Below are 24,349 nucleotides of genomic sequence, written 5' to 3' on the forward strand. Positions count from 1 at the left end.
CTTCCTTGCTCATAAAATGAACTCATGCCCCTTTCCCGCCCTCCCCCCACCCCCCCGCAACTTTTTGGTTCCATACTTCTTTGGAAGACTGGGGACCTGGGCGCAGTTGCATGCATGGATGGTAGCTACCAGAATGTCCCCAGCCTTGCATGTGGCAGCCAGGATTTGAGGTTTGAGCTTTCTCAGTGGTGAACTACGTTTGCTAAGAGATTCCTAACCTTGGCCAGCGTGGTAGAATATGCCCATCATGTGACCAGGTATGTGGAATGTTTTGCATTCATAATCCACGTGGGAGAGCTCAGCAAACCGTTTACTGAACTAGCCCTGGGCAGGTGGTCTCAGGCTTTCTAAGAAAGCAGCACGCTAGAAGCAGGGCTCCTGCACACCTCTGCTTCAGTTCCTGCTTCCAGGTTCCTGCCTTCCCTTCCCTTCCCTTCCCTTCCCTCCCCTCCCCTCCCCTCCCCTCCCCTCCCCTCCCCTCCCCTCCCTTCCCTTCCCTACAGACTATGGTCATGATGTATAAGCCAAATAAAGCCTCCCCCTCCAAGGTTTTGGAGATCATGGTGTTTATCACAGCAACTGGACACATCTCCACAAGTTCCTTTCTCGGGTGGCAAACCATACGGATGGGAAGAGGCTTGCATTAACACTCACCGTGCCATCCTCCACGGGCTCCGTTGGCTCTGCAATCGGCTCCATGTGTTCCACGGGCTCTACGGGCTCGTAGATGCCCTGCCGGGATGTGTCGGTGGTGGTTGCTGAGGCGGTCTCCTCCCCACCCATTTCCCAGGGACTGACATCAGAGTAGGAGAACTCAGGAGAGCTGATTAGCTCAGAGAGATCGTCCAACTCGGAGAGATGGCCTTCTGTTTTTTCTTGGTCGGAAACTTCAAATTCCCCTTCTGGGGCAGCTCTTCCGGTGAGTTCCACTTCCTCTCTGGATCTGACCTTTCCAGCTTGCTTAGCTGTCTTCTGCTGTGTGGCACTTCCAATAGATTCCAAGTCCATTCCCAGGATGGCCTTTCCAATGGTTTCCACGTCTGTTTCTGAGGTGTCTTCTCCAGCGGATTCAATTTCTAGTTCTGTCACGGTTCTAACGGGTTCCACACCCGTTCCCGGGGGAGCCTCTCCAGTGGATCCCACTTCTCCATCCGTGCTGACTTTTTCGGCATCCACCTCTATTTCTGGTATGTTCTCTCCAGTGCGTTCCATGTCTGTTCCTGAGGAAGTCTCTCCAATGAATTCCACTTCTGTTTCTGGGGGAGACTCTCCAATGGACCCCACTTCTCCATCAGAGACGGCTTCCCCATCCGTGCTGACAGCATCCACCATTTCTCTTTCAAATCTGCCTCTGCCTTCAGTTGTGATGTCCTCTTCGGGACTTGTGGCGGGATCTCTGCTCTCATCAGTTTCTTGGCCACTGTATTCCTGTGATACCTGTTACAGGGCAGCAAGAAATCCCAGGGAAGAAAATATAATCTTGAGAGATGTTAGGGTGACAAGAAGGACGTCGACATCCCTCTCCCCACCCCCCCAGAGATGATGCTCTGTGTCTCATGTAACCACTGCCTGGTTTCTACAGTCATGCACTGCAAGCATGAACTCTGGGAAATACAAAGGGGTGTAAGGATTGGAGGTGTTATTACCGAAAGCCTTTCGTCATCTGAGAAGGGAGTCTCAAGTGAGGGGCTGACCAGAGAAGACTGACCTGTCTGAGGGGGTTGTCTTGGTTATTAATTGGCCCAGTACACTGCAGGTGACACCATCCCTACACAATCAGTTGGGGGCTGTATAAAAAAGCCAGCTGAGCACAGCCGTGAATGAGCCGTGTTCCCCACAGTTCCTACCGCACTTCCTTGGCTGTGAGTGAGTTTTCTGGTTAGAGGTAATGTATATGTGTACTGGCTAGCAGGCGTGCCTTCAGGGTCCTGCCTCGACTTCCTCAGTAGTGAACTATGACCTGGAAGTATAAGCCATGCCAATCCTTTCCTCTTCTAAGATGCTTTTGGTCAGACTATTTATCAGTGTGAGTAGAACACTGTGGGGAAGGAACGAGTCTCTCTGTGCCTGAGCTGAGATTGCCCCAGAACATAAGATCATGGTCCCACGGTCCCCGGCCCCTGTCTATTTGTCTCCTGGCAAATAGGAGTCCAGATGGAAGTTACCTCACGGCCTTCAGTGTGCTGCTGCTTCCTCTTCTCTTTGGCAGAAGCCTTTTTGCCTTCCATCTGTGACCTGCTTAGACAGGGAACACGGGCTCACAGCCTATCATGCAAACTGCATACCAGCTGCTCACTGGTAAGGCCTCCGCCTCTCCTCCACTCTGCCGCCAGCCAAGGCTCTTCCATCGCTAGCCTGGGCCACAAACTTGGTATGGGCATGAATGTACAGCCCAGTTATAACATGAAAAGTCTGTTTCTGGGGCAAAGCAGAGAAGGTCTCAGGAGAGAGGACAGCATCCCATCTCTGCTCCTTGACATAGCCAAGGTTTGCATGTAAAATATTTTGACTTTTCAAAAACTTAATTAGGAACTGGAGTCTGGACTTCCAGAACTCCCCGTGCCTGTAACTCCAGCACTGTAAGGGTTTGAGGCAGGAGGACTACTGGGGCCACCAGTCAAGCTCCAGGTTCAGTGAGAAGTTCTGCTTCAAGGGAATAAGGAGGAGAGAGATAAAGCAGGACACCCGAATCCTCCTCTGGCTTCTGCACGCACACACACGCGCGCGCGCGCGCGCGCACACACACACACATGTATGCGTGCGCGCACACACACGTGTACACACACACATGTACACGCACACACACGCGCACACACGTACACGCACACACGTACACGCACACACATGTACATGCACACACACATGCACACGTGCACACGCACACACCCCACTTCTACAAATATGCCACATGTAATATTTAAGACTAAATATTTAAAAAGCTAAGCTAGTTAAAAAAAAAAAACTAATACAGATTTCTGCTTCACAGACAATGGAAGCACGGGCGATTCCCCCGTCTCTGCTTCCCACGGCACCACTGGAACAGGCATTTGTGTGCACATGCCTTTGTTCAGAATCTTTGCGTTTCAATTCTTCCCCAAGTTGGAGTTCATTCTATCCCCATTGTTGCCCAGTTAGCCTTCTCGTGTGATGTGCTCTGGGTGTGTTTCCATGGGGGGTCCATAAGGACTTAACCTTTAAGTATATGAAACAACCCAGAGGGGTCTGAGCGAATAGAATTGTTTAAACTTGTTTTTGTTGCACAAAACCTAAAACAGAGCCGGCAGCAGCGTTTTGGGGTTCACTCAGTGATGGGGATCTGTCTATCCCTCAAGTCCATGACGGGGGTGGGGTGGGGTGGATCCATTCTTGCAGGGGGAGCCATGGGCCTAGCCCAATCCCAACGGAGCGAGTGCTCCTCCCTTCTTCCCACTCTTGCAATCATGAACAGCTCTTATCCATCCAAGTCCCGCTTTGCAGCCTGATTTACCAAGCATGGTGGTTGCCATGGTTACCTCAGGGCATGCAAGTCTGTAGTCCAGGAGAAGCAGGGGCTAGGAGTAGGGAATGGCGGGGGGTTGGGGGGCTCTAGGAAAGGACAAAGGACAGGAGGTGGAAGAGATAAGGGACATGGGGGAGGGTGGGCTGGGTAGGGTAGGAGAGGCCCAAAAAGTGGTGAAGAGAGTGGAGAGGTGCACAGAAGTGAAGGAGAAGGCGCGTCGGGTGAGGGGACCTGCGTGTAGAAAGCTAGGGCAAACATCTGGAGGGTTTATTATCCCTCCCGCGGGCCTTACCGGCCGGCTTGGTCCTCCGGCTCAGCCATCTCTCGTTGCTAGGCGACGCCATCAACATCCGGCGAAGTCTGGACCTCGCGCTCCTAGACCGCAGGAGGCGGGGCCTGGTTGCGTCCAGCGGTCCTCACAGAAACACTAAGCAAACGCATTAAAAAGCACAAATGTGTGTTTTGCCTGTCTGTTGCCATGTGTCCCAGACTTTCCCGCCGGAACTTAACGGGAAAGTACCGACAGTGCACCTTCTTCGACCTGGTGATGTCCAGGCACTCCAAGAGTGGCAAGCAGGGCGGGGACTCTCTGGCTCTCCCACTTCCAGCTTTGGGTTTCTTAAGATCCCTGACCACGGGGGTCTTTCGAGGGGTCGTTGGCAGAGGAGAAGGGCACAGTACCTCTTGGTGGGCATCATTCCTTCGTAGCCCCAAATTTGAGAAACAGAAACGCAGGGGGTGAACGCATACGTGGGCACAGGGAGGCCCTGCCTCCGGGACCGAGGGCGCAGGGCTCCCATCCAGGGCAGGGTCCCGGGTACCTGGCGCGCGGCGAGACCTGCAGAGGGAGCCCGCAGAGAGCCCGGAGCAAGGGTTGGCGGATGCCCCCGACCCTGAGGTTGGAGTCTGGGCGTGGCGTTCCGGGCTGAGCTGGGCTGGGCCTCGGGGCGGAGGAAGGCGGAGCGGGGGCGGAGAGGAGGCGGAGCGGGGACGGCCTCTCCACATCTCCTCCCCGCCGCGCCTCGCAAGCGGCGGCCGTGGCAGTGGCGGCGGCGGCGGCGGCGGCGGCGGCTCCTGGAGCAGGCGCGTGTCCAGCCCTCGCGGCGGGACCCGGGTGGGTATCAGGGTTCGTCTGGGATCGCTGGCCGGGGGTTTTGGGGTCTTGGGGCGCCGTGGCGGTTCCTAGGTACGCTGGAATCTGCACGCACGGGACGCGGGCCTGCTGCGCGGGGGAGCCGGGAGGGGCTCGGGGGACCGGCGCTGGGCTCAGGGCGGGGGCGATGAGGAGGGACCCGGATCTCTCTGGGGATGCCCTGGGGACTCCATCCTCGAGTGAGACTCCCTGCTCTGGGAGTGGGCCCACTCGAGGAGACTCGGTCCCCGCCTGTCTGGAGCTGTGGGCCGGGGCACTTGCGGTCTTTGTCTTGCTGGCTGGTCTGAGCATGCGAAGAACTTGTGGGGTTCCCGCACTGTCTGTCGGAGCCCCCAGTGTGTGCCATGCCGTCCTGGGGCGTGCGCGGTCTTAGCGCTGGGGCACTAGGGGGAATGGTCAGGGCTATTTAAGAGCCCCATGTCAGGGTCCTAGCTTTTTAGCCTGAGGCCCCCCCCCCCTCCTCTGTTCCTTCCCTCAAAAGAAAGAAAAAAAGGGATAGTATAAAAAGAAAAAAGGGCAATTTAAGATTGCTAAAAATAACCCACGGAACCCTGCCAGAACTCGCGGTGAGAAAGCCAGTTCCTCTGAAGTCGGTGTCACATGTTGGCCACAATCTAGTCCAGGTTCCGTTCGGAAATAGGGGAATAGAAAAGTGTGTCTCTCGCCGCCGTTAAAGTTTGTTCCACGGCCCCCGTCAACTTTCTTTATCAGGAAAAAGAAGGGAAACGTCCCGTCGCCAAACATTTTGGTCAGAACTTAGGTGCAAAAACCTAGGGACTAGGGGCTCCATTCTAAATCTTAATAACTGATTAAAGAATTTAAAAGAAACTCTATGCAAGTCTTGGCTCTCCATAGAAAGGTTGACATCAACCTTGTAAGCGAATATTGAACTTAGTGGTGCGGTAACTTTGGGCACGGGGGGGGGGGGGGGGGACGCTAAGATTCACCCACTGGGAACTTACCTGAGTTAGTTCTTCGCTGGTTGTTGGGGGTGGATCTCTTGGCTGAGCAGTACCTATGGGTCTTTTTTGTTTGTTTGTTTTGTTTTGTTTTCCCCCCTATAACTTCCTGGCAAGTGGAGTGTCTTGAGTATAGCTGGGAAGTTCTTCCCTGGGAACCGTTGACTCTCCTGGCAGTCATGATGCCTGTTAACAGCCTCTGATCATCATGTGTGGGTTTTCTTTATGCACAAACAGGCCTGTGAAAGAGCTGCGGTTCATACATTTTCAAAACCACAATTTTTATTGTACCTATTTATTGTGTGGGTGTATGCGTGCCCATGTGTGCCTCCGTGGTGCCTGTATGGAGCTCAGAGGGCGGTTCTGGGTTAGTGCTGTCTTTCTGCCATGTGAGTCTTGAGAGGAATCACACCCAGGCCCTCTGGCTTGGTGGCAGTCACCTTTATCCACAGAACTATTTCACTCATGTTTACCCCAGGGTGGCGTCACATGACGACATGTGACCCAGCGTAGACCTGGCTGGCCTGCTCTTCACAGGGATTTGTTAATGGAGGGGAGCTGGGAGCACCGTGCTCAGCTCCCTCAGCAGCTCGGATCAGTTCACTGTGCTCCCTGAGGAGCGCTCTTTGCTTTGGAGCTTTTGCCTTGGAGAGGGTGGCCTTTGGGGATGACAGAACTCCCTACTACTGCCCTGGTCTCTCCGTGCTCCGGGTTTGAGCGAAAAACTACAGTGATAAAATCATCTTCCCTGGTGGCTCAGGACTGCAATTCTAGTGCTTGAGGCAGGGGGATTTCTGTGTTTAAGGCTAGCCTGGTACATAGCTTTAGGCCATCCTGGGGTACATAAATTTTCTCTCAAAGAACCAAACCAAACCCCCAAACCCCCTGTATGGTCTCCAAAAATAGACAGTATACACCAGTCCCTGGCTGCTGTTGGATTCCTTGTTCCATGGCTCCTCTTCAAAATGTCACCACCCAAGTGACTGGCAGATAGCAAGTAACTTTTAGTTAGCCAGGCAGTGGTGGCGCACGCCTGTAATCCCAGCACTCTGGGAGGCAGAGGCAGGCGGATTTCTGAATTCGAGGTGGCCAGCCTGGTCTACAGAGTGAGTTCCAGGGCTATACAGAGAAACCCTGTCTCAAAAAAAACCAAAATCCAAAAAATCCAAAAAAAACCAACAACAACAACAACAAAATAAAACAACACACACACACACACAAACAAACCCAAAAAAACCCCAAAATCTTTTTTGTTGAAACTTAGTTTCTCTCTCCCACGTCTCTCTTCTGTAGCCTAGGCTGGCCCAGAACTCATGGTTATCCCCCTGCCTCTGAATCTTAAGTGCTGGGATTACGGATGTGTGCTTCCATTGTCCACGTGTGCATGTGTGTGGGACCACCCACTGTGGCAGCAGCGTGGGAAACCTACAAGTGATCTGCTCCAGCTGCTACCAACTGCCAGCTCCTCAGTAAGGGGTGGGGCCTGGGGACTGCCTCCCTCTCCTGCACTGGAAGGCTGACTGGTTTGCTCTTCTGCAGGTATTAGGTAGCCACAGCTGTGGCTGTGAGTTTGTGGGTTCGCTACCTCTGTCCTGTTCGGATGTCATCAGTTCATCTCCTGGCTCTTACGTTCTTCCTGCTTCCTCCTCTGCGGTGCAGAGTGGAGGCTGGTGAGGAGGACTTAGGGCGGAGGACGCAGCCTTGCTATTGCACTTTCCTGATGAGACCGCTGCCCACCGGAGCTTCTGTGACCAAGGCTGAGGGCGAGCAGCTCGGGTCCTGGGTCAGGGCTCTGCCAACATGTACAGCTGTTTTCAGTGCTGGCTTCTCGTGTGCATGGTGGATTGGGTGGAAAGTTGATCGGAATCAGTAATTGGACTGATTTACTCTCGTTTCCTTTTGCCATAGCAGAGACTGAACGTGGGCTCGGCCTCACACTTGCTTGGGAGGTGCCTCTGCCTCTGAGCTTGTGGATTTGTGAAGGCCTTTCGTGGGCTCACTGTGGAGCCGTGGCAGGCCTTAGAGCTGCAATCTTCCAAGCCGGGCAGTGGTGGCTCATGCCTTTAATCCCAGCACTAGGGAGGCAGAGGCAGGAGGATCTTTGAGTTCGAGGCCAGCCTGGTCTACAGAGTGAGTTCCAGGACAGCCAGGGCTACACAGAGAAACCCTCTCTCAAAAAACAAACAAAAAACAAAACAAAACAAAAAAGTTTCGATCTTCCTGCCTTGGCCCTCTGGGTAGCTGAGATTACAGGCCAATACCACAGGATATTGCTACGCTTCAGTTTTTGTAATTTGGTGGGGACTGGACTCCCTCGGGCTGTTCTGGGGAGTAGGGTTGGTCAGGCTACCTGGCAACACAAATCTCTAAGATTCTAGCTTACACCTCCTCCCTATGACTGAGTTTTTAAAAATTCTTTCACAGGCTGGATTCTGCTCTTGTAAAATTGGCTATGTAGAGTGATACAAGCTTCAGGTACAGGGGAGGGGATCTGCTAGCCATGAGGGTTTGTAGCAGGAGAAGCTGACTTTATCATGTCTATTGTATTCCACATCATTTGATCGCACTTGTAGGATATTGATGCAGCTGAGACGTCGCGGGTAGGGAAGAAGCCCCGAGCCTGCGCAGAGCACCGCCCTTAGTGGACGCACCCGGAACTATAAAGGAAGGATACTGGGAATCTTCCTTTCACCTCAGACGGTGGTAGTTTCAGGCCGTCACCATTCGCCTAATGGTTAATCTTTTATAAATATGTTTTGTCTACACAAGAATGATTGATTTGATCAGAGTTTTAGAGAAACACCCCAGGGTGAGCAAGCTGTAAAATCTCAGCTGCCGCCTGAGGAGAACAGAGGAGAGAGGGGAAAAGGCCACACTACTAGAGAACCCCGGGGCGGGGAGGAAGGCTTTAGGAGAAAATAAAAACAAAGCAAAACAACCCCTCCAACCAAAACCAATAAGGAAACCAGAAAATGTTGATTAATGTTCCCAAATTGTTAAGGACAACATGATAGAAAGCAAGCAATCTGGCTTTTCCAGAAAGTGGGCGGGCTTATGACACACCCGTGGCTGCAGCCTATAAGCTGTTACTACCTGAAACATTTTCTTAGCTTACGCGTATTTCCTGTCTATATGTGTGTAAATACGAACATGCATACATACATATATGTATATATAGAGAGAATACACTCGTGTGTGTGTGTGTGTGTGTGAGTGTGAGAGAGAGAGAGAGAGAGAGAGAGAGAATGTGTGTGTGAGGTTTGTGGGGGTGGGTATGTATGTGTGTGTGCTCAAATGTGTGTATGTTCACGTGTGTGTGTGTGTGTGTGTGTGTGTGAGAGAGAGAGAGAGAGAGAGAGAATATGGTGGGAGGTATGTGAGGGAGAGGCATGTATGGGGTGGGTTTGCATGTGTACACAAATGTGTATATACTCACATGCGTGCCTGTGTGTGTGTGTGTGTGTGTGTGTGTGTGTGTGTGTGTAGGTGTATGTTCTCATGTGCATGCATGAACATATAGGGCCAGATATGATTCCTCAGGAGCTATTCATCCTGTGTTTTTGAGAAGCTCTGGGGAGCTCCACCTCCCTACCACTGGATTACAGGTGTGTCACAGCTTTTACATGGGCGTTGGGGATGGAACTCCAGTTCTTAGGCTCCTGGGGCAGACAGGATACTGAAGGACATGACACCGACTGAGCCATCTTTCCAGCCCCTCACAAATTCCCGTTTTGTAACTAAGTCACTTTCTCTAAGCTGAATCAATTCGGCTACTCTTTGGGAATATCATCAATACCCTCTTACTTCTTTCTGATTTGAATCTTGATTTGTGGTTCCTTAACTTGTGCTTTGCACAAAGAGAGCATCATCTACAGATACAATGTAGAAATCAGAAGGAGCTAGCCTGGTCTCTGTGCTGCTGGTGTATCCCCTGGGTGGCCTGGTTTGGGCTGTGCTGCTGGTGGTCTCCCTAGCTGGTTTGCACTGCTTGCAGAGTCCCTGGCTGGCTTTGAGTTTTGCCACCTTGGGTTTAATCCTCCTCTGTCTTAGCGCTTGGCACATCACCAAATTTCCCTGCCCTTCCTGGCCCAATTTCCCTTGTTCTGTGGAGAAATAGGATGTGTGTATTTGTGGTCTCCGGACATGAAAGCAGGCTGCTTCAGGAGGGAGGCCCTGGCTTTGGGGTTTTGCTGGGCGAGGCTGTGTCGGAGTGATTGCTTAACAGTTGGAAGGGGAAGATGGCAGCTTCAGGGCCTCTGAGGCCTCCCAGCCCTGCTGTACTGACTGGCATGCTGTGAAGGACCTTTTCATTGTGGCAGATGGTCTGGGTTCCAGCAGTAAGGTTAACCCCCTCAACCTCAGCTCTTCCACTGGGTCACAAGTCGGCCATCTTGTTCTCTTCACAGGGAGCTCTGTGGAATCCTACAGGGGGCCCAGGGGCTGGATTTTCTGGTATTTCTCTTTTGCTTTGATGCCATACCCAGAGTTAAATGCACCCCGAGGACACCAGCCCCCACCCCCGATGGCTCTGTTGGGTGACCCAAGGCCTTCCCAGAGGGACAGGCTGGTCGCCCGGTGTGTTGATCTCACTCTTTGATCTGCAGAGTTGTCTCTCCCAGGGTTGGTGAGGATGTGAGGGACTCGGGAAAGCCAACAGGAAGGAAAGGGGAGCTGAGGCCTCTGCTCAGGTGAGCTGTGACAGATGCTGAGGGAGGAACCAATCCCTGTTTGCTGGTGTGTCTGACCTGTTTAATAAATCATCATTCACTCCAGGCTTTAGTGCTGGAGCCTTGAGGGAAAAGTTGATGAACCGGTTTCTGTCGGCCACAAGGCAGGTGACCCGAGCTCAGGGTTCTACACCAGAGCAGTCGGATAGTGCTGGGGGAGTAACCGACTGTGGGCTACATCCATCCCACGGTGCCCTAAACATCCTTGGCCTCGTCTCTTAACTGTCCCTACCTCAGGGCAGCGGGCAGAGCTCATGCATGAGCAGTTGTGCAGTGTCTCGGTATGTGCTGCAGACTGGTGCAAGCCTGCATCAGACCCAGGATAGCCTGAGCTGGGACAGCGCAGGGCGTACGGGTGGCAAGCTGTGGTTGCCCTCCTCTCCTGCTGGGTACAGACCACCCTCTTACTTTGACTTTTTTCTAGAAAGTTTCCAGAAGAGACTTTTGCCCCTTTGCTCTTGGTCAGCTCCCAGGGAACTGACGAAGCCCCATTCTACCCAGACAGGAAACCGAGGTTTTGGATGGAGAAAGTTCACAGTCACTCAGTTCCCCCTACCCTGAGCACGCAGCTCACGGTAGGTGGCCCGTGACATCGGGTCCTGGCTCTAGGCCTCAGGCCTCCATGCTGCTTCCAGGGCAGTTGCTCCGGGTGGATGCCTGGGAGCTGGTGACTGTTGGAGAGCTGCCAGTCAGCATGTCGTGGGACTCTTGTCCTAGACTCTGGCAGATGGATGGACTCCAAACATATCCTGTCCTGACACGGGGACCATGTGATGCTAATGCTGTTTCCAGCAGGATTCAGGTTGCATGTGGACTCAGGTTCACACAGTAGCTGACCTGGAGAGGAGAGGAGAGCCTGGGTTACTGAGTGTGATCACAGGCCTCGTACAGGTTGGGTTTATCAGTGTCAGATCCGTGGAATGTGGCTAGGGTTCTACTGGTTATCATTGGCCAAGGATGCAAGGCTCCCGGAAGGTCCTTTGGGGTCTCCAGAAAGACCAAGCCCTGTCCGTTTGCCACTGTAGCACAGAGATCCCGTTTACACCTCTGAATCGCGGAGATGCAGGACTGTGCACCTGGGCTGGGTGAACTCTGAACATGGCCGGCTCCCGCTGCAGCAGCCGCAGGAAGCTGATGCTCAGAAACAGAGGCGGCTGTCATGTTTTCACTGGTTTTCGGATGCCCTTCGCCTGCTCCACATCTTGGAGGGATCTAGGGCGTAAGTCACCCAATCTCTGGCCATAAATTCTGGGTAATACGTGTCTTAACTTCACTCCTTGTAAACATCAGCCAAAGGAGATGCCAGCCGCAGTGCCTCAAGAGTTACTGAGCGCTCCAGTTGCCACTCTGGCTAGCAGACTTAAAGCCTCCAAGATTAAATTTCAGCGGCTCCCGTGGGGCAGTCGGTAACAGCAGGCTCCATTGGGGTAGAGCTTGTCTTACTAGGGACTGTGTAAGAAGTCACCTATTTTTCTCCTGGCCCTGCTGTGGGTCCCCTCCTGTCTCCTGTCTCTCTCCTCTTGGGACTCCTGTCTTACCCCATTTTAAAAGCAATGTTTATTTTAATTTTATGTGTATGTGCACCACTCTCATGTGACCCCGCGGGAGCCAGGAGATTGTGTTAGATCCTTGGAGTTGGAGTTCACAGACAGCTGTGAGCCACCATGCAGGCTCACGGAGCTGAACTTGGGTCTTCTGCAAGAGCTCTTCACCGCTGTAACATTTCTCCAACCTGGTTGTTTTTAATTTATTTTTTCCCATTTTCATAAGTGTATGTGGTATGTATGTGTGTAGGCACATGTGTGTGAATATGCCTGTACATTGTGTGTGTGTGTGTGTGTGTGTGTGTGTGTGCATGTGGAGACCTGACATTGGCATTTGGAATCGTACCTTTCCTTTTGATTCCTTTTCCATTGTTTTCATTGAGGCAGGGACTCTCAATCAAACCCAGAGTTCACGAACCGATATGGCCAGTCTCAGTGGATGGCTTGCTTTGGGATTCCCTAGCTATACCTTCCCTGGCTGGGATTACAGGTGGACCACCATACCCACCTGGCATTTATGTGGGTTTTGGGGATCCTAGTTCTAGTTCTCACACTTGTAAAGTGAACATTAACCACAGAGCCATCTCCTCATCTCCCCCAAATTATTTGTGTGCGTGTGCATGTGCGTGCGTGTGTGCGTGCGTGTGCATGTGTGTGTGTGTACATGTATGGATGTTTGGCATGTTGAGACCAGAGACAAACATCCAGTCTCTTCCTGACTGCTCTCCCCTTTTTTATTTGTTTGTTTTGTTTTGTTTTGTTTTTTTCAAGACAGGGTTTCTCTGTGCAGCCCTGGCGGTCCTGGAACTCACTCTGTAGACCAGGCTGGCCTTGAACTTAGAAATTCCCCTGCCTCTGCCTCCCAAGTGCTGGGATTAAAGGCATGCATCACCACCGCCCGGCTTGTCTTCAGCATCTTTATTCCCACTGATGTCCCCTGGGAGCTGTCAGAGCAGGGAGTCCACATTTCCCTGTGGGGTTCTTAGGAGGGTTTTGTGAGCTGTCTCTGAGTCGAGGAGGTCATGCTGTTCCTTTCTTTCCAATTGCACAGTAGTTTTCCTTTGCAAAGGGCTCTGCCTCGCTGGCACTGGCAGCCTAGAACAGCCTAAGGTGTGGCTGGGGGCAGACCCAGTCACACGTGGAAGACAGCCTTGGCTTTCCACACTGCGCCCTTTCAAGCCCTCAGCCGTGGCTGGTTGCCTGTGTGTCCGAGCTAGTTGGAGTCTGGCCCTGGCTTCCCTCCATCTCTGGTTCTTTGTGCCAGCTGTCAGGCTGGCTGCTGTCCCCTTCATCAGCAGAAGGAGGGGTGGTTCAGCCCAGAGGGAGCTGTCTGGCACACTGAGTGTGGTCTAAGGTACTGACATGGATGTAAGCATTTTAAAGAACATATATCACAGGAACATATTCACGAGACAAGTGCTCGTGGCCATCAAGGATCTACCTTGAATGTGTGAGGTTGAGGCCAGCCTGGTCTATATAATAAGTTCCAGGCTATCTCGGGCATGCATAAATATGACCCTGTCTAAATCAACCAAGCAAGTATCCAATCAGTCAGTATTAGAGGCTGGGGAGAAGCTCAGAGTTAAAGTGCCTGCCGTGCAAGCATTTGGATTCCAGAATCCACATTAAAGCTGTGACAGCCGACCTCTGTCATCTCAGCATCTACGGAGAGAAGGGAGACAGACAGGAATTCCCAGAAGCACATGGACTACCTAGCTTGGAGTGTGTGGCTGTGAACAAGAGACCCTGTCTCAAGCAAGAAAGAAGGCAAAGACACCTGAGGTTGTCCTCTGAGCTCCACACTTGTACAGTGTGTTTACCCACCCACATACATACATGCATGTCTGTACATACATATACACACACCCCACACATGGGCATGCACACACACAGATTATAAAAAACAAAACAAAAATAAATACTTTTTAAAAGTGTTTGTCTTGAGTTTCTTCAGACACTTCTGGGACTCCCTGGCTGACGACCCATTCTCTGAGCACCCCACCCTTTGAGGCCCCTGACCCTGATGCTGTGATCCATTGGAAGGTCAGGTGTGCTCACCCCTCAGCCTTTCAGGGAGCCTTGTGGTGATGCTGTCGTGCGCTGTGTCTTCCCCCACGGCCTTGTGTGTAATTGGTCGAAGTGCTGGCTGTGGAAAGAGCTCAGATGTGGAAGGAGACCCGTGGCTGGCAGCCTTTTTTTTTTTTTTTGAGAAAGGGTTTCTCTGTGTAGCCCTGACTGTCCTGGAACTCACTTTGTAGATCAGGCTGGCCTCGAACTCAGAAATCCACCTGCCTCTGCCTCCCAAGTGCTGGGATTACAGGTGTGTGCCACCAGCGCCCGGCTGGCTGGCAGCCTTTCTGACGTCTGGTGGTCCTTGCTCCTTCTGACCTCAGAGGACACCAGGCCCCTAAGGTCGTGGGTCCAAACTGCTCAGTACTGTTGTGCTTCAAGGTTGTGTGTGTTGAATGCATCAGGAGGGTTTCTGACAGACCGGTAGACTCAGTGAAGCCATCTTTGATGGCTTTGTCCTGCCTTTAGCAACTATCTTCCTGGGGACTTGATCCACATCCGGGTGCCCCATGCTGCCTTCAATGAAGTCTCTACTCTCTCTGTTAGGAAACAAACGACACTAGTATTTTAGTTTGATTTCTATTTTTTTCGATAAAGACCAGGACTAAAAGCAAGTGTGGGAGGGGAGGTTTGATTGGCTTATAGTCTGTCACTGAAGGAAGTTGGAGAGGGAGCGGAAGCAGACATACAGTCCAGACGTTTTATTTATAGGCCATATGCTGAGATTGGGTAGATCTAGGGCTATACTAACTTATTCCCCAGCTATAAAGCCCCTGTTGCAGTTTCTCCTGGCCATGTGGTTCTGGTCCGTGGCTCCTTCCTCCTCTCCTGCCTCCTCCCCCTCCCCCTCTCTCTTTCTCTCTCTCTCTCTCCCCCTGTACCTACAACCCCCTCACCTCCAATGCCCCATCACAGGCTCTAGCCTTTATTGACCAGTTAAATTGGGGAGAAGGTTCACAAGGCAGCACGTGAGTACAAGAGAATCTGCTCGTTGGGCAAACCCCATCTTGAGGAACCAGTATTTACCGTTAGAATACAGGCAGCCCCAGGCCAACCCACTACAAAACCAAACCAACTGAATAAACAAAAAATAGGTCATAGAGAAGGAGGAGAGATGCTCAGCAGTTAGGAGCACTGACTGCTCTTCGGAAGGTCCTAAGCTCAAATCCCAGCAACCCATGGTGGCTCACAACCTTCTGTACAGCTACAGTGTACTCATATACATAAAATAAATAAATCTTTAAAAAAAGAAAGAGTGAGGAAGGGGCAAGCAGCCCCTTTAAAAAAATAGGGCATAGAACTTTTGTTTTTGCGCACGTGCACGTGTGTGCACAGTGCACATGTATAAATATACGTGTAGGTGCACATGTGTAGGTGTGCACGTGTGTGCCTGTGCACATGCATGAGTATGCACACATGTGTGCTTGCACACGTGTGTACATGTGCACATGTGTGCTTGTGTTTGCATATGTATGCTGTGTGCACACATAAGTGAACGTGTGTGTGTGTGTGCGCATTCTCTCATGTGAAGTCTTGCCTATGCATATGCATCTAGAGACTAGGCATTGGTGTCTTCATGTGTTGTCCTCAATAACACACATGTTATTGTGTGTAACATACCATATGCACACTTTGAACACACACATGGGATGGTTTTACAGTGCCTTTTTTTGTTTTTGTTTTTGAGACAGGGTTTCTCTGTGTAGCCCTGGCTGTCCTGGAACTCTCTCTGTAGACCAGGATGGCCTCGAACTCAGAAATCTGCCTGCCTCTGCCTCCCAAGTGCTGGGATTAAAGGCATGCGCCACCACTGCCCGACTACAGTGCCTTTAGTGCACCTGTCTTTTGCTTGTCACTCACAACATGCAGTTGGCTATGGGAATCTTCATGTGTCGGGTCATGTCACATGGAGAGGACTTTGGATCTTAAGTTTGGGATTAGAGGTGCTGAGCCTGGTGCTGGAACTGTGGAGCCTGTGTGGACTGGCTACTTTCACAGAGACACACCCAGAAGGCTCCTTCCTGCATTTTGAGTTCCTTTGCTGAGCAACGTTCCCTTGTCTGGAGCAATCTGTCCACTTAGCTATTCTTAATTCTAGAGCGAATAAGCTACGGTAAGCATCCATGTGCAGGCTTCCAGCCTGCAGAAGGCATGAAATGTATGTGTGCACGATACATGTGTGTCACGTTCATGTATGACAGCATGTGTGTGGGACAGGTGTGGCCATCAGAGGACACCTCCAGTCTTGGGCTTGCCGTCCACCTCACTGAGGCAGCACATCTCCTGTTTCTGCTGCATCGCACACCCGAGGCTGTCTGGTTCGAGAGTCCCCGGGGATTCTGTTTCTTGTCCTCTTGAATGAGTTCCAGGGATCTGAGCTCGTGGCGTCAGGCTTGGAGCAAACGCCTTCACCCGCCGAGCTGCTTCCCAGGCCTAAGCTAGGTATTTTTTTAGAACAATTTCAGGTTTTTAGAAAAAAGAAATCAGAACATCCAGAAAGAGCTGTTTATGGTTGTATAACCCCCTCCCAACAATGCTTGAAAGTTTTTTTAAAAAACAGTGTATAGGATAACAGACTTTACCACCTTAACTATTTCTAAACTTAGGTCTCAGGAGTTAAGCTTGCTCTCAGGGTTCAGTGTCTGCAGAACTGGCCCCAGGCTGAAGCCTGAGTTGCACCTGCTCCCCACCTGCTCCCCGCCTGCTCCTCCCCACCTGCTCCTCCACACCTGCTCCTCACCTGCTCCCCACCTGCTCCTCCCCACCTGCACCCCACCTGCTCCTCCCCACCTGCTCCTCCCCACCTGTACCCCACCTGCTCCTCCCCACCTGCTCCTCCCCACCTGCTCCTCCCCACCTGCACCCCACCTGCTCCTCCCCACCTGCTCCTCCCCACCTGCACCCCACCTGCTCCTCCCCACCTGCTCCTCCCCACCTGTACCCCACCTGCTCCTCCCCACCTGCTCCTCCCCACCTGCACCCCACCTGCTCCTCCCCACCTGTTCCTCCCCACCTGCTCCTCCCCACCTGCTCCCCACCTGCTCCTCCCTCCTTGCACCTGTTCCTGCCAGCCAGTTCCCAGACTTGCCACTTCCCCCTTTCTCTGTCTTCCCATGCTCCTCTCTGTTTTTATACCCTTTGGCCATTAGGCCTGTGTGGAGACCCTGGCACTGCCCTCTTGCAACATCAGACTCCAACTCTAGCTCCACCCCTTCCTTGGGGACTTGGTGCTCCTGTTGGGGACTCCTTCTGGAATTTTCCAGCACCCCTGTACTTGTGGAAGTGGGCACACGTGATATGAGGAGGAGCTCAATCCGACCAGGATCTCGGAAGCGCAGTGTGAGGCCGTGTGATAACCCACCCTCACTCCTGCTGGCCTGCTGCCAGGGTCCTGCCCTGCTGCCACCTGGCAGGCTTCCCCGTGACAAGTGGGTAAGAGGCCAGTGGAGAGGATGCTGGTGGATCCTGTAGGCTGATTTAAGCTGGTGGACTGTGTGAGGAGGGACTGGGGCTGTGTGACAGACAGAACCTTCCGCCCGCAGGCTCCAGTGGCCTGCTCTAGGATGACAGGAAAGGCAAATGGGAAGAGGGTGCGCTTCACCCCCCCTTCTTGTCGACTCCTCCCACAGCAGTAGAAAGCTCAGTAGGAAGCTTAGACCTCTGAGTGCCCCTTTATCAGGGAGCAGCCGCATCCTGAAGAGGTGGGGACCCGGGTGACTTGACCTAGGCATCCAAGGGAACAAGTCAGTTATTGATGGGGGGGGGGGCTCTTAGTTTTCCCAGAGGGCCTCCAGATCACCCAAGACCTGAGGCTGTTCTTTGTCCCTGCTTTCTTGTTTGTGTAGAGGAGCCTGTGACATCACAGATTGTCCTCTGTCCAGTCCCTGGCTTGGGGGACACACCAAGGGACAATAGAGGATACCAGCCAAGCCCTGGTTATGGGACTGGCAGGGTTTGTCATGATCAGGGCAATAGAGGCTGTGACCTGGAGCCAGAGCTTGGGTAAGGACATGGCTGTCCAGCTGCCAGTGTGTTGGGAGACAGCCCGGGAACACCAGCTCTGATCATCCAGTGTCGCCTGGACAGATGAACGCTGGACTGCTGGGCGGGGAGGGGGCTTCTGGAGCTCCCCAACCCCCACTTTTCACGCTGACAGTGCTCAGCAAGCGTTTCGAGGTGGAGCTGGAAACATGAGCGGCTGACGTGTCATTATTTGTGCAGCTGGAGAGGGAGCAGAACTGATAACCGCTCCGGGGGTGTGGTGTGTGCGGCACGCAGCCAGCGCGCGTGTGCCTCTGGTGTACGTGACCTGTGTGCTGCAGAGCTAGGCCTTGACGCTCCCTGCACGTGCACGGAGGTTGGAGCCCCCCACCCGCAGTGTTGACCGTGGATGGCCATTCTCTCTGGCCTGGCCCCTGTGTGCTGCTGGCCACCCAGGCTGCTGAGTGCTGCCGGCCCGCTCAGCTCTCACTCTCCGGCCTCCTCCCTCCCGGGCTCCTCCCTCCCGGGGTTCTCCCGGCTGGGGGTAGGGATGACTTATGGGCCCTGAGCAGAAAATCACTGTCAGAGCCAGAACCCCGGAGACAGGACCCAGGCTGGGCTCTGCGGGCTGGCAGTGCCTCCCATCCCCTCTCCTCACCACAGGGTGGCAGGTGTGGCAGCCAACACAGCAGGAAGCCGTGGTGTGAGCTGGGAGTTGGGAAGAGACACTCAAGAGGGCAAGGGAGCAACCCCCGCAGCCTCCTCCCTCCCCACAGCCCAGCTCACCCCTTCCCTGGGGCTGCTGGCAGCTCTGGCCCTCGCTGGTTAGGGAAGACCCTGGGATGGACCTGGAGTTCTAAATAGCTTCAGTCACCTCCAGAAGCAGGGTGCGCCTAGGGGAGGGGAGGGGGTTGCTTTCAGGAGGCTTACTTTTTTTTTTTTAAAGATCTATTATTGTTATATGTAACCTGTTATATGTAGCTGTCTTCAGACCAGAAGAGGGCGTCAGATCCCATTACAGATGGTTGTGAGCCACCATGTGGGTGCTGGGATTTGAACTCAGGACCTTCGGAAGAGCAGTCAGTGCTCTTAACCACTGAGCTATCTCTCTGGCCCCCAGGAGGCTTACTGTTAAGGCCTCAGACACAAGCTGTGGTTTCCAGAAGGCGAAGGCCGGATGCTGTGCCAGCCAGCACCTGGAGAGAACATCTGGTGGCTGTGTAACTCCCAGAGTCCTGCTGTTTCTGATTGGAGATGGGTTGTGTGTTATTTATCATTTCATTCATGGTATTATTTATATGGTGATGGTGACAGCCTGCGGAGGAGGCTAGTGGACCCCCTGGCACCCTGCCTTTCCCTGAACTGCGCCTCTGACAGCCTGCACCATTGGAGTGTTGGTAGTGAGAGCCATGGGTCCTATGTGTGAATGTGTACCGTGTTCCTAGGTGTGCAGCATGGGTGTGTCTGCAGGGCGCTGATGGAAACACAGAACATGTAGGTCCCTAGTCCACAGCTCAGGGCCCCAAATATCCCAGCGCTATGAAGTTAATTGTTGATTTTCCACCTTTTATCATTCACCCATAAAAACATTCACAGTAATAAAACCGCTATAAATGCTGACTCTAAACCAGATGACCGTCAGCTCCCAGGCTTTCCCAGGTGGACACTCACACCAGGCTTTCTGATACATCAACAGTGGCTCTCTGAAAATTAAAGATGTAAGAAAAAGCAAGATAAAAGTTGAACTGCGTGGTTTGTGGCTTGAGGAGAATTCCAGGAACGTGAGAAGTCAGGAGTCACATTTAGAAGTAAATGGGAGACTTCTGTCCTTCAGAGCAGATGCGAGGCAGACACGGGGAGCCAGGCAGTGGTGGCGCACACCTGTAATCCCAGCACTCGGGAGGCAGAGGCAGGTGGATTTCTGAGTTCGAGGCCAGCCTGGTCTACAAAGTGAGTTCCAGGACAGCCGGAGCTACAGAGAGAAACCCTGCCTCGAAAAAAACCAAAAAAATAACAACAACAAAACCTACCAGGGGAGGAAAGGGTTAATTTCCACTGACACATGCCTGCCTGTCAAAGTCAGGGCCGGAACTGTTCTGCTTCCTGGCTGGCTCCTCCTGACTCGCTCAGTTTGCTTGCTTATACCTGGCAGACCAGCGTAGCACCGCCCACAGTGACCCTCCCACACCAATCAATCAAGATGACACGCCCACAGACATGACCACAGGCCAATCTGAAGATTTTCGGATGATTAGGTTGGATAAAGGTGAAAATAAATAAATAGCAGTCGAGGCAGGGGGATCTCAGACTCAAGGGCTGGTGATACAGCAAAGCGGTAGAGCTGAGTGCGAGGTCTCGCCAGCGTGGGGCGCCTGCAGCACACATGGGACAAAAGGCGGAGCTTAGCATTTCCAGCTTTTGGCTTCCTGGCTTGCAATAAGAAGTTAACATACAAGGAACCCTCTTTATTCCTTTGTAGCTTTGGAAGCTAGAAACCCGAGGCCAAGGTGCTGGCCCGTTTGTACCTTCTGAGGCTGTGAGGGAAATGACCCCTTGACTCATCTCCCGGGCCTGGAGGTGGCTGTCTACCAAGCCAGATAGCTGTGAAGGTGTGTCTGCCTCCAAATCCTTTCTTTTTTCTGAGAGCCCCCGTCATCCTGGATTGAACACCATGACCCCGATCGCTTGAATTCCTCTTCAGATAACCCTGAATGCAGAGCTGGGGGTTAGGATCACAACATATGGGACTCAGGGAACATGTCCATCAAGTCCACGAGGCTAGGGAGTATGTTTGTAATGTAAGCAAAAGGAAGATATAATTCCAGTGGGTGGGATTTTACACTTTCAAATTTCTGTATTTTTAGACCGGACATAGAAGACGCAGTTTGGAACACGCTATTTAAGGGAACGTGTTCATGCATCTGCCTTTGTTCCTCCCCGCCCCCTCTTTTCTTCTCTTCCTCATTCTCTTCTTCTTTTGTAGACAGGGTCTCACATACCCCAGGCTAACCTTAACTCACAGTGTAGACTTAGGTCTTTCTGATTGCAGGCGTGCGCAGCCATGTAGGGCTTACGCTAGGGGTGGAGCCTAGGGCTTTGTGCCACTAGGCAGCTGCTCTACCCACTGAGCAACACCCCAGCCCATCATAACTTTCTTAAACCTATTTCTCTCCAGTGCTAGAGAATTTTAAAGTAGAATTTTTAATTGCTAGGCGAGTATTTTACCACTGAGACACCGTAGCCCGGAGATTGTTATAAACAGTTTTATTACATTATGTGTGCATGTGTGTATGTGTGTGTGCGCACACATACATACATACACATACACGATGGTGGGTGTATAGACGTCAGAGGCCAGTTTTGGGGCTCAGATCTCTCTTTCTACCCTGTGGATCCCAGGGATCAAACTTAGGTCATCAGGCTTGGCAGCAAATGCCTTTAGCCTCCGAGCCTTCCAGTTGCCTCCTGCAACCAGGTCTTATACAGCCCAGGCTGGCCTTGAACTCACAGCCCTCCTACCTCGGTCTTCCAGATGCTGAGACTCCAGGCAGATGTTACAATGTAACATCCCAGTGCAGGAAAAAAAGGGTTTCAGAGTTGAAAACAGACTGAGGGTTTCCTCTGCCCTGTGTGATGGAAACCAGACACCAGGCAACGGGTTTACCAGACACCAGGCGACGGCTTTAATTTAGATGAAAGAGTCAAAAAGCAAATCCGTTTTGAAAATAAGAATTGTCTTACCAGAGTAAATGACCCTGGCTAATAGGGAACAGATTTGCCCTGGCTTGTCCAGAAGCAGCCAGGGCTCTCCAGAACATCGCGGGAGGGAGGCAGTCCACACATGCATCCGTCCCAGCGTGGAGAAGCAGGACTTCCCACACAGAGACGAGGGCCTCCCACATTCCGTGTCTCTTCCTCCCGTGTGGCTCTGGATGCCTGTGCTATTAAACGAACAGCCGCAGGATGCATCTCGCAGCAGCCGCCGCCCGGCGTTTGGAATCTCCCCCCCAAAGTTCCAGCACGTTCTTTTGATTATCCTCAGTTGTGGCTAAACAGTGCCACCGAGGATGCTCTTGGGTTTCGGAAGCAGATGAGGGCTTTTGGCAGCCAAGCCTGGCGCTGACGCAGCTCCTAAGTGATGTGGGTGGGGATGAGAGGCTCAGAGGAGGCGGCACACGCCTCTGCAGCCACTGTGGCAGCTACGGCCACGGCCACAGCAGCCCTGGCACCCCAGGTGGCAGGCAGGGACTGCTACAACAACACACCAGACTGAAGAATGTAAAATGTCTCACTGCTCAATTTTTTTTTATGACATGTTTTAAGAGCACTGACTGCTCTTCCAGAGGTGCTCAGTTCAATTCCCAGCAACCACATGGTGGCTCACAACCATCCGTAAAGAGATCTGATGTCTAAAGACAGCTACCGTGTACTTGCATATAATAAATAAATCTTTTTAAAAAATTAATTTCAGGCAGTGGTAGCGCACACCTTTAATCGCAGCACTCGGGAGGCAGAGGCAGGCGGATTTCTCAGTTTGAGGCCAGCCTGGTCTGCAGAGTGAGTTTCAGGACAGCCAGTGCTACACAGAGAAACCCTTTCTCGAAAAACCAAAAAACGAAAACAAAAAAATTAATTTCAATAGTTTCTTTTTCTCTTCTCAAACATAGCTACTAGAAAGTATTGCGTTGTTTACGCGGCTTGTGTAATTTCTGGGCCAGAGATAGATCACCCTCCCCCTTCTCTTTTTCCTTTTCTTCTCCTTTCTCTAACTCCTCTCCTTCCTCTTCCTCTCCCTCGCCCTCTTTCTGCTTCTCCTCCTCTCCCCACGTCCTTGGTTTTGGAAGCAGCTGAGGGCTGTTGGCCGCCAACCCTGGCGCTGGTGCGGCTCCCTAAGTGACGTGGGGATGAGAGGCTCAAACCTTGGAGCTAGCGATGCCAGTGGCCTGTGGTAGGTGGGGCTCCAGGAGGCTGTACAGCATGGCCCCACAGCTCTGCATGCTCCAGGTGCCAGCAGGATCCCAAAGCCACCGGAATCCACACGGGGCCGGGCAGGACGCAGCCCAACATCCATGCCTCTGACGGGGTCTCCTCTCTCGCCCCTACAGGTCCTGACAAGCCCTGCCCGGGCCCAAGCGTGCGGAGGATGGAAACGCGCGCTCCTCCGCCATGTCTCTGGGCCGCCTCCTTCGTAGGGCCTCCTCCAAGGCCTCGGACCTCCTGACCCTCACCACGGGGGGCAGTGGCGGGTCCCTCTCCGTCCTGGATGGAGAGGTCATCTACTCCAAGAACAATGTCTGCGTGCACGCACCCGAGGGGCTGCAGGGCCCTGGGGAGCACCACCCAGGTGAGTCTGGGGGGAGGGGCTGGGGCAGGTTAGACGTGCCAAGCCAGGGAGGGGGAGGCCCAAGGCCCGAGGGATGGGATGGAGCTTCCCAAGGATTCACCCTTTTGGTTTGTCCTTCCCTGGGCTCCAGCTTTTGAGGAGTCGAGGATCAGCAGGGAGACTGGAAAGGGAAACGTCCTAGATCTCTGTGTTGGACCTTCGTGTCACCTGTGACCATTCCTGGTCCACTTGTGGTCTCTGGGAATGGCGCCCCCCTCCCCTGCCCCTGCCGTGTTCTGGAGGCTCAGCCTTAGACTTTCGGAGGCCCCTCTTAGGGCAACATGGGGTCCGTGGCTTTGACACAGAAAGGAATCTCAGAAGTGGCTTGTTTGTGAGGCAGACCTGAGGCTCAGAAAGGACGTTTAAAACGGGCATTAGCGCAGGGAGGATGAGACCTCAGCAAAGAGGCTCGCCCACCAGGGAGTGTGCATGTAAGCTTCTCGCTGGTGAGGTCCCAGCTGGTCCAGCAGGCTGGAGATGGGAGCCTCGCCTGTGAGGCCTGGCAGGGTTCTAGGTTGTGAGTTGAGGGCTTGGAGGTTCCAGTCCCTCTCGAATCTAAAACAACAGCTGTAACAGCTGCACCTCGCTTGCGGGCTTGCGAAGTTGTGTCAAGGGTGGACCTTACTCAGGCTCTCATCTGGATCCCAAGGCCATGTGACTGGAGGGTGTGGGAACAGGCTCCCCCTCATGTGAGTGCTAGGAACAGCTGGCGGAGTCTCCCAACCTCTGCCAGACACGGAAGTGTGCCAAGGGGATTTTGGCTGGAGTTCAAGTCCCCAGGGATGTATGTGGTTGATGTTGTTGGCTCTTGCTTAAAGGGTTTTGAATCACAAAACCAGGGAAGCCTGGAGATGGTGTGTCATAGCCCGGGAACGGGGGATGCCCCTCAACAGCCTGGGGCTGTGTTGGGAGATGCCAGCCGCACTCCCCCTCCTCGAGAGCTTGGTGCTGACAACAGCCTTAAAAGAGGCCCCTTCCTCCAAACCTCCGTTTAGAACGACAAGCCAAGAGAGCCATTGCTGACTGGAGGAGG

General features: G+C 52.9%; 2 protein-coding genes across 4 annotated transcripts in view; one reads left to right on the plus strand and one right to left on the minus strand.

Annotated features, from left to right (window-relative positions):
- Window positions 1–1,425, minus strand: part of Ccdc40 (coiled-coil domain containing 40) — a 35,365-nt gene extending 33,940 nt beyond the window's left edge. The window contains exon 1 of the mRNA XM_052197246.1: window positions 655–1,425. Within this exon, the coding sequence (XP_052053206.1) occupies window positions 655–1,332 (678 nt within the window). The 5' untranslated portion in view covers window positions 1,333–1,425. The remainder of the gene's footprint in view (window positions 1–654) is intronic.
- A 3,115-nt stretch (window positions 1,426–4,540) lies between these two features.
- The window catches only part of Tbc1d16 (TBC1 domain family member 16), an 84,080-nt gene continuing 64,271 nt past the window's right edge, over window positions 4,541–24,349 (plus strand). For all 3 annotated transcript variants that reach the window (XM_052195871.1, XM_052195873.1, XM_052195874.1), the window contains exons 1-2: window positions 4,541–4,613; window positions 23,039–23,277. In XM_052195871.1, the coding sequence (XP_052051831.1) occupies window positions 23,100–23,277 (178 nt within the window). In that variant the 5' untranslated portion in view covers window positions 4,541–4,613; window positions 23,039–23,099. The remainder of the gene's footprint in view (window positions 4,614–23,038; window positions 23,278–24,349) is intronic.

Source organism: Apodemus sylvaticus, chromosome 10 (genome assembly GCF_947179515.1).
Source record: "Apodemus sylvaticus chromosome 10, mApoSyl1.1, whole genome shotgun sequence".
In the NCBI taxonomy this organism is placed as follows: Eukaryota; Metazoa; Chordata; class Mammalia; order Rodentia; family Muridae; genus Apodemus; species Apodemus sylvaticus.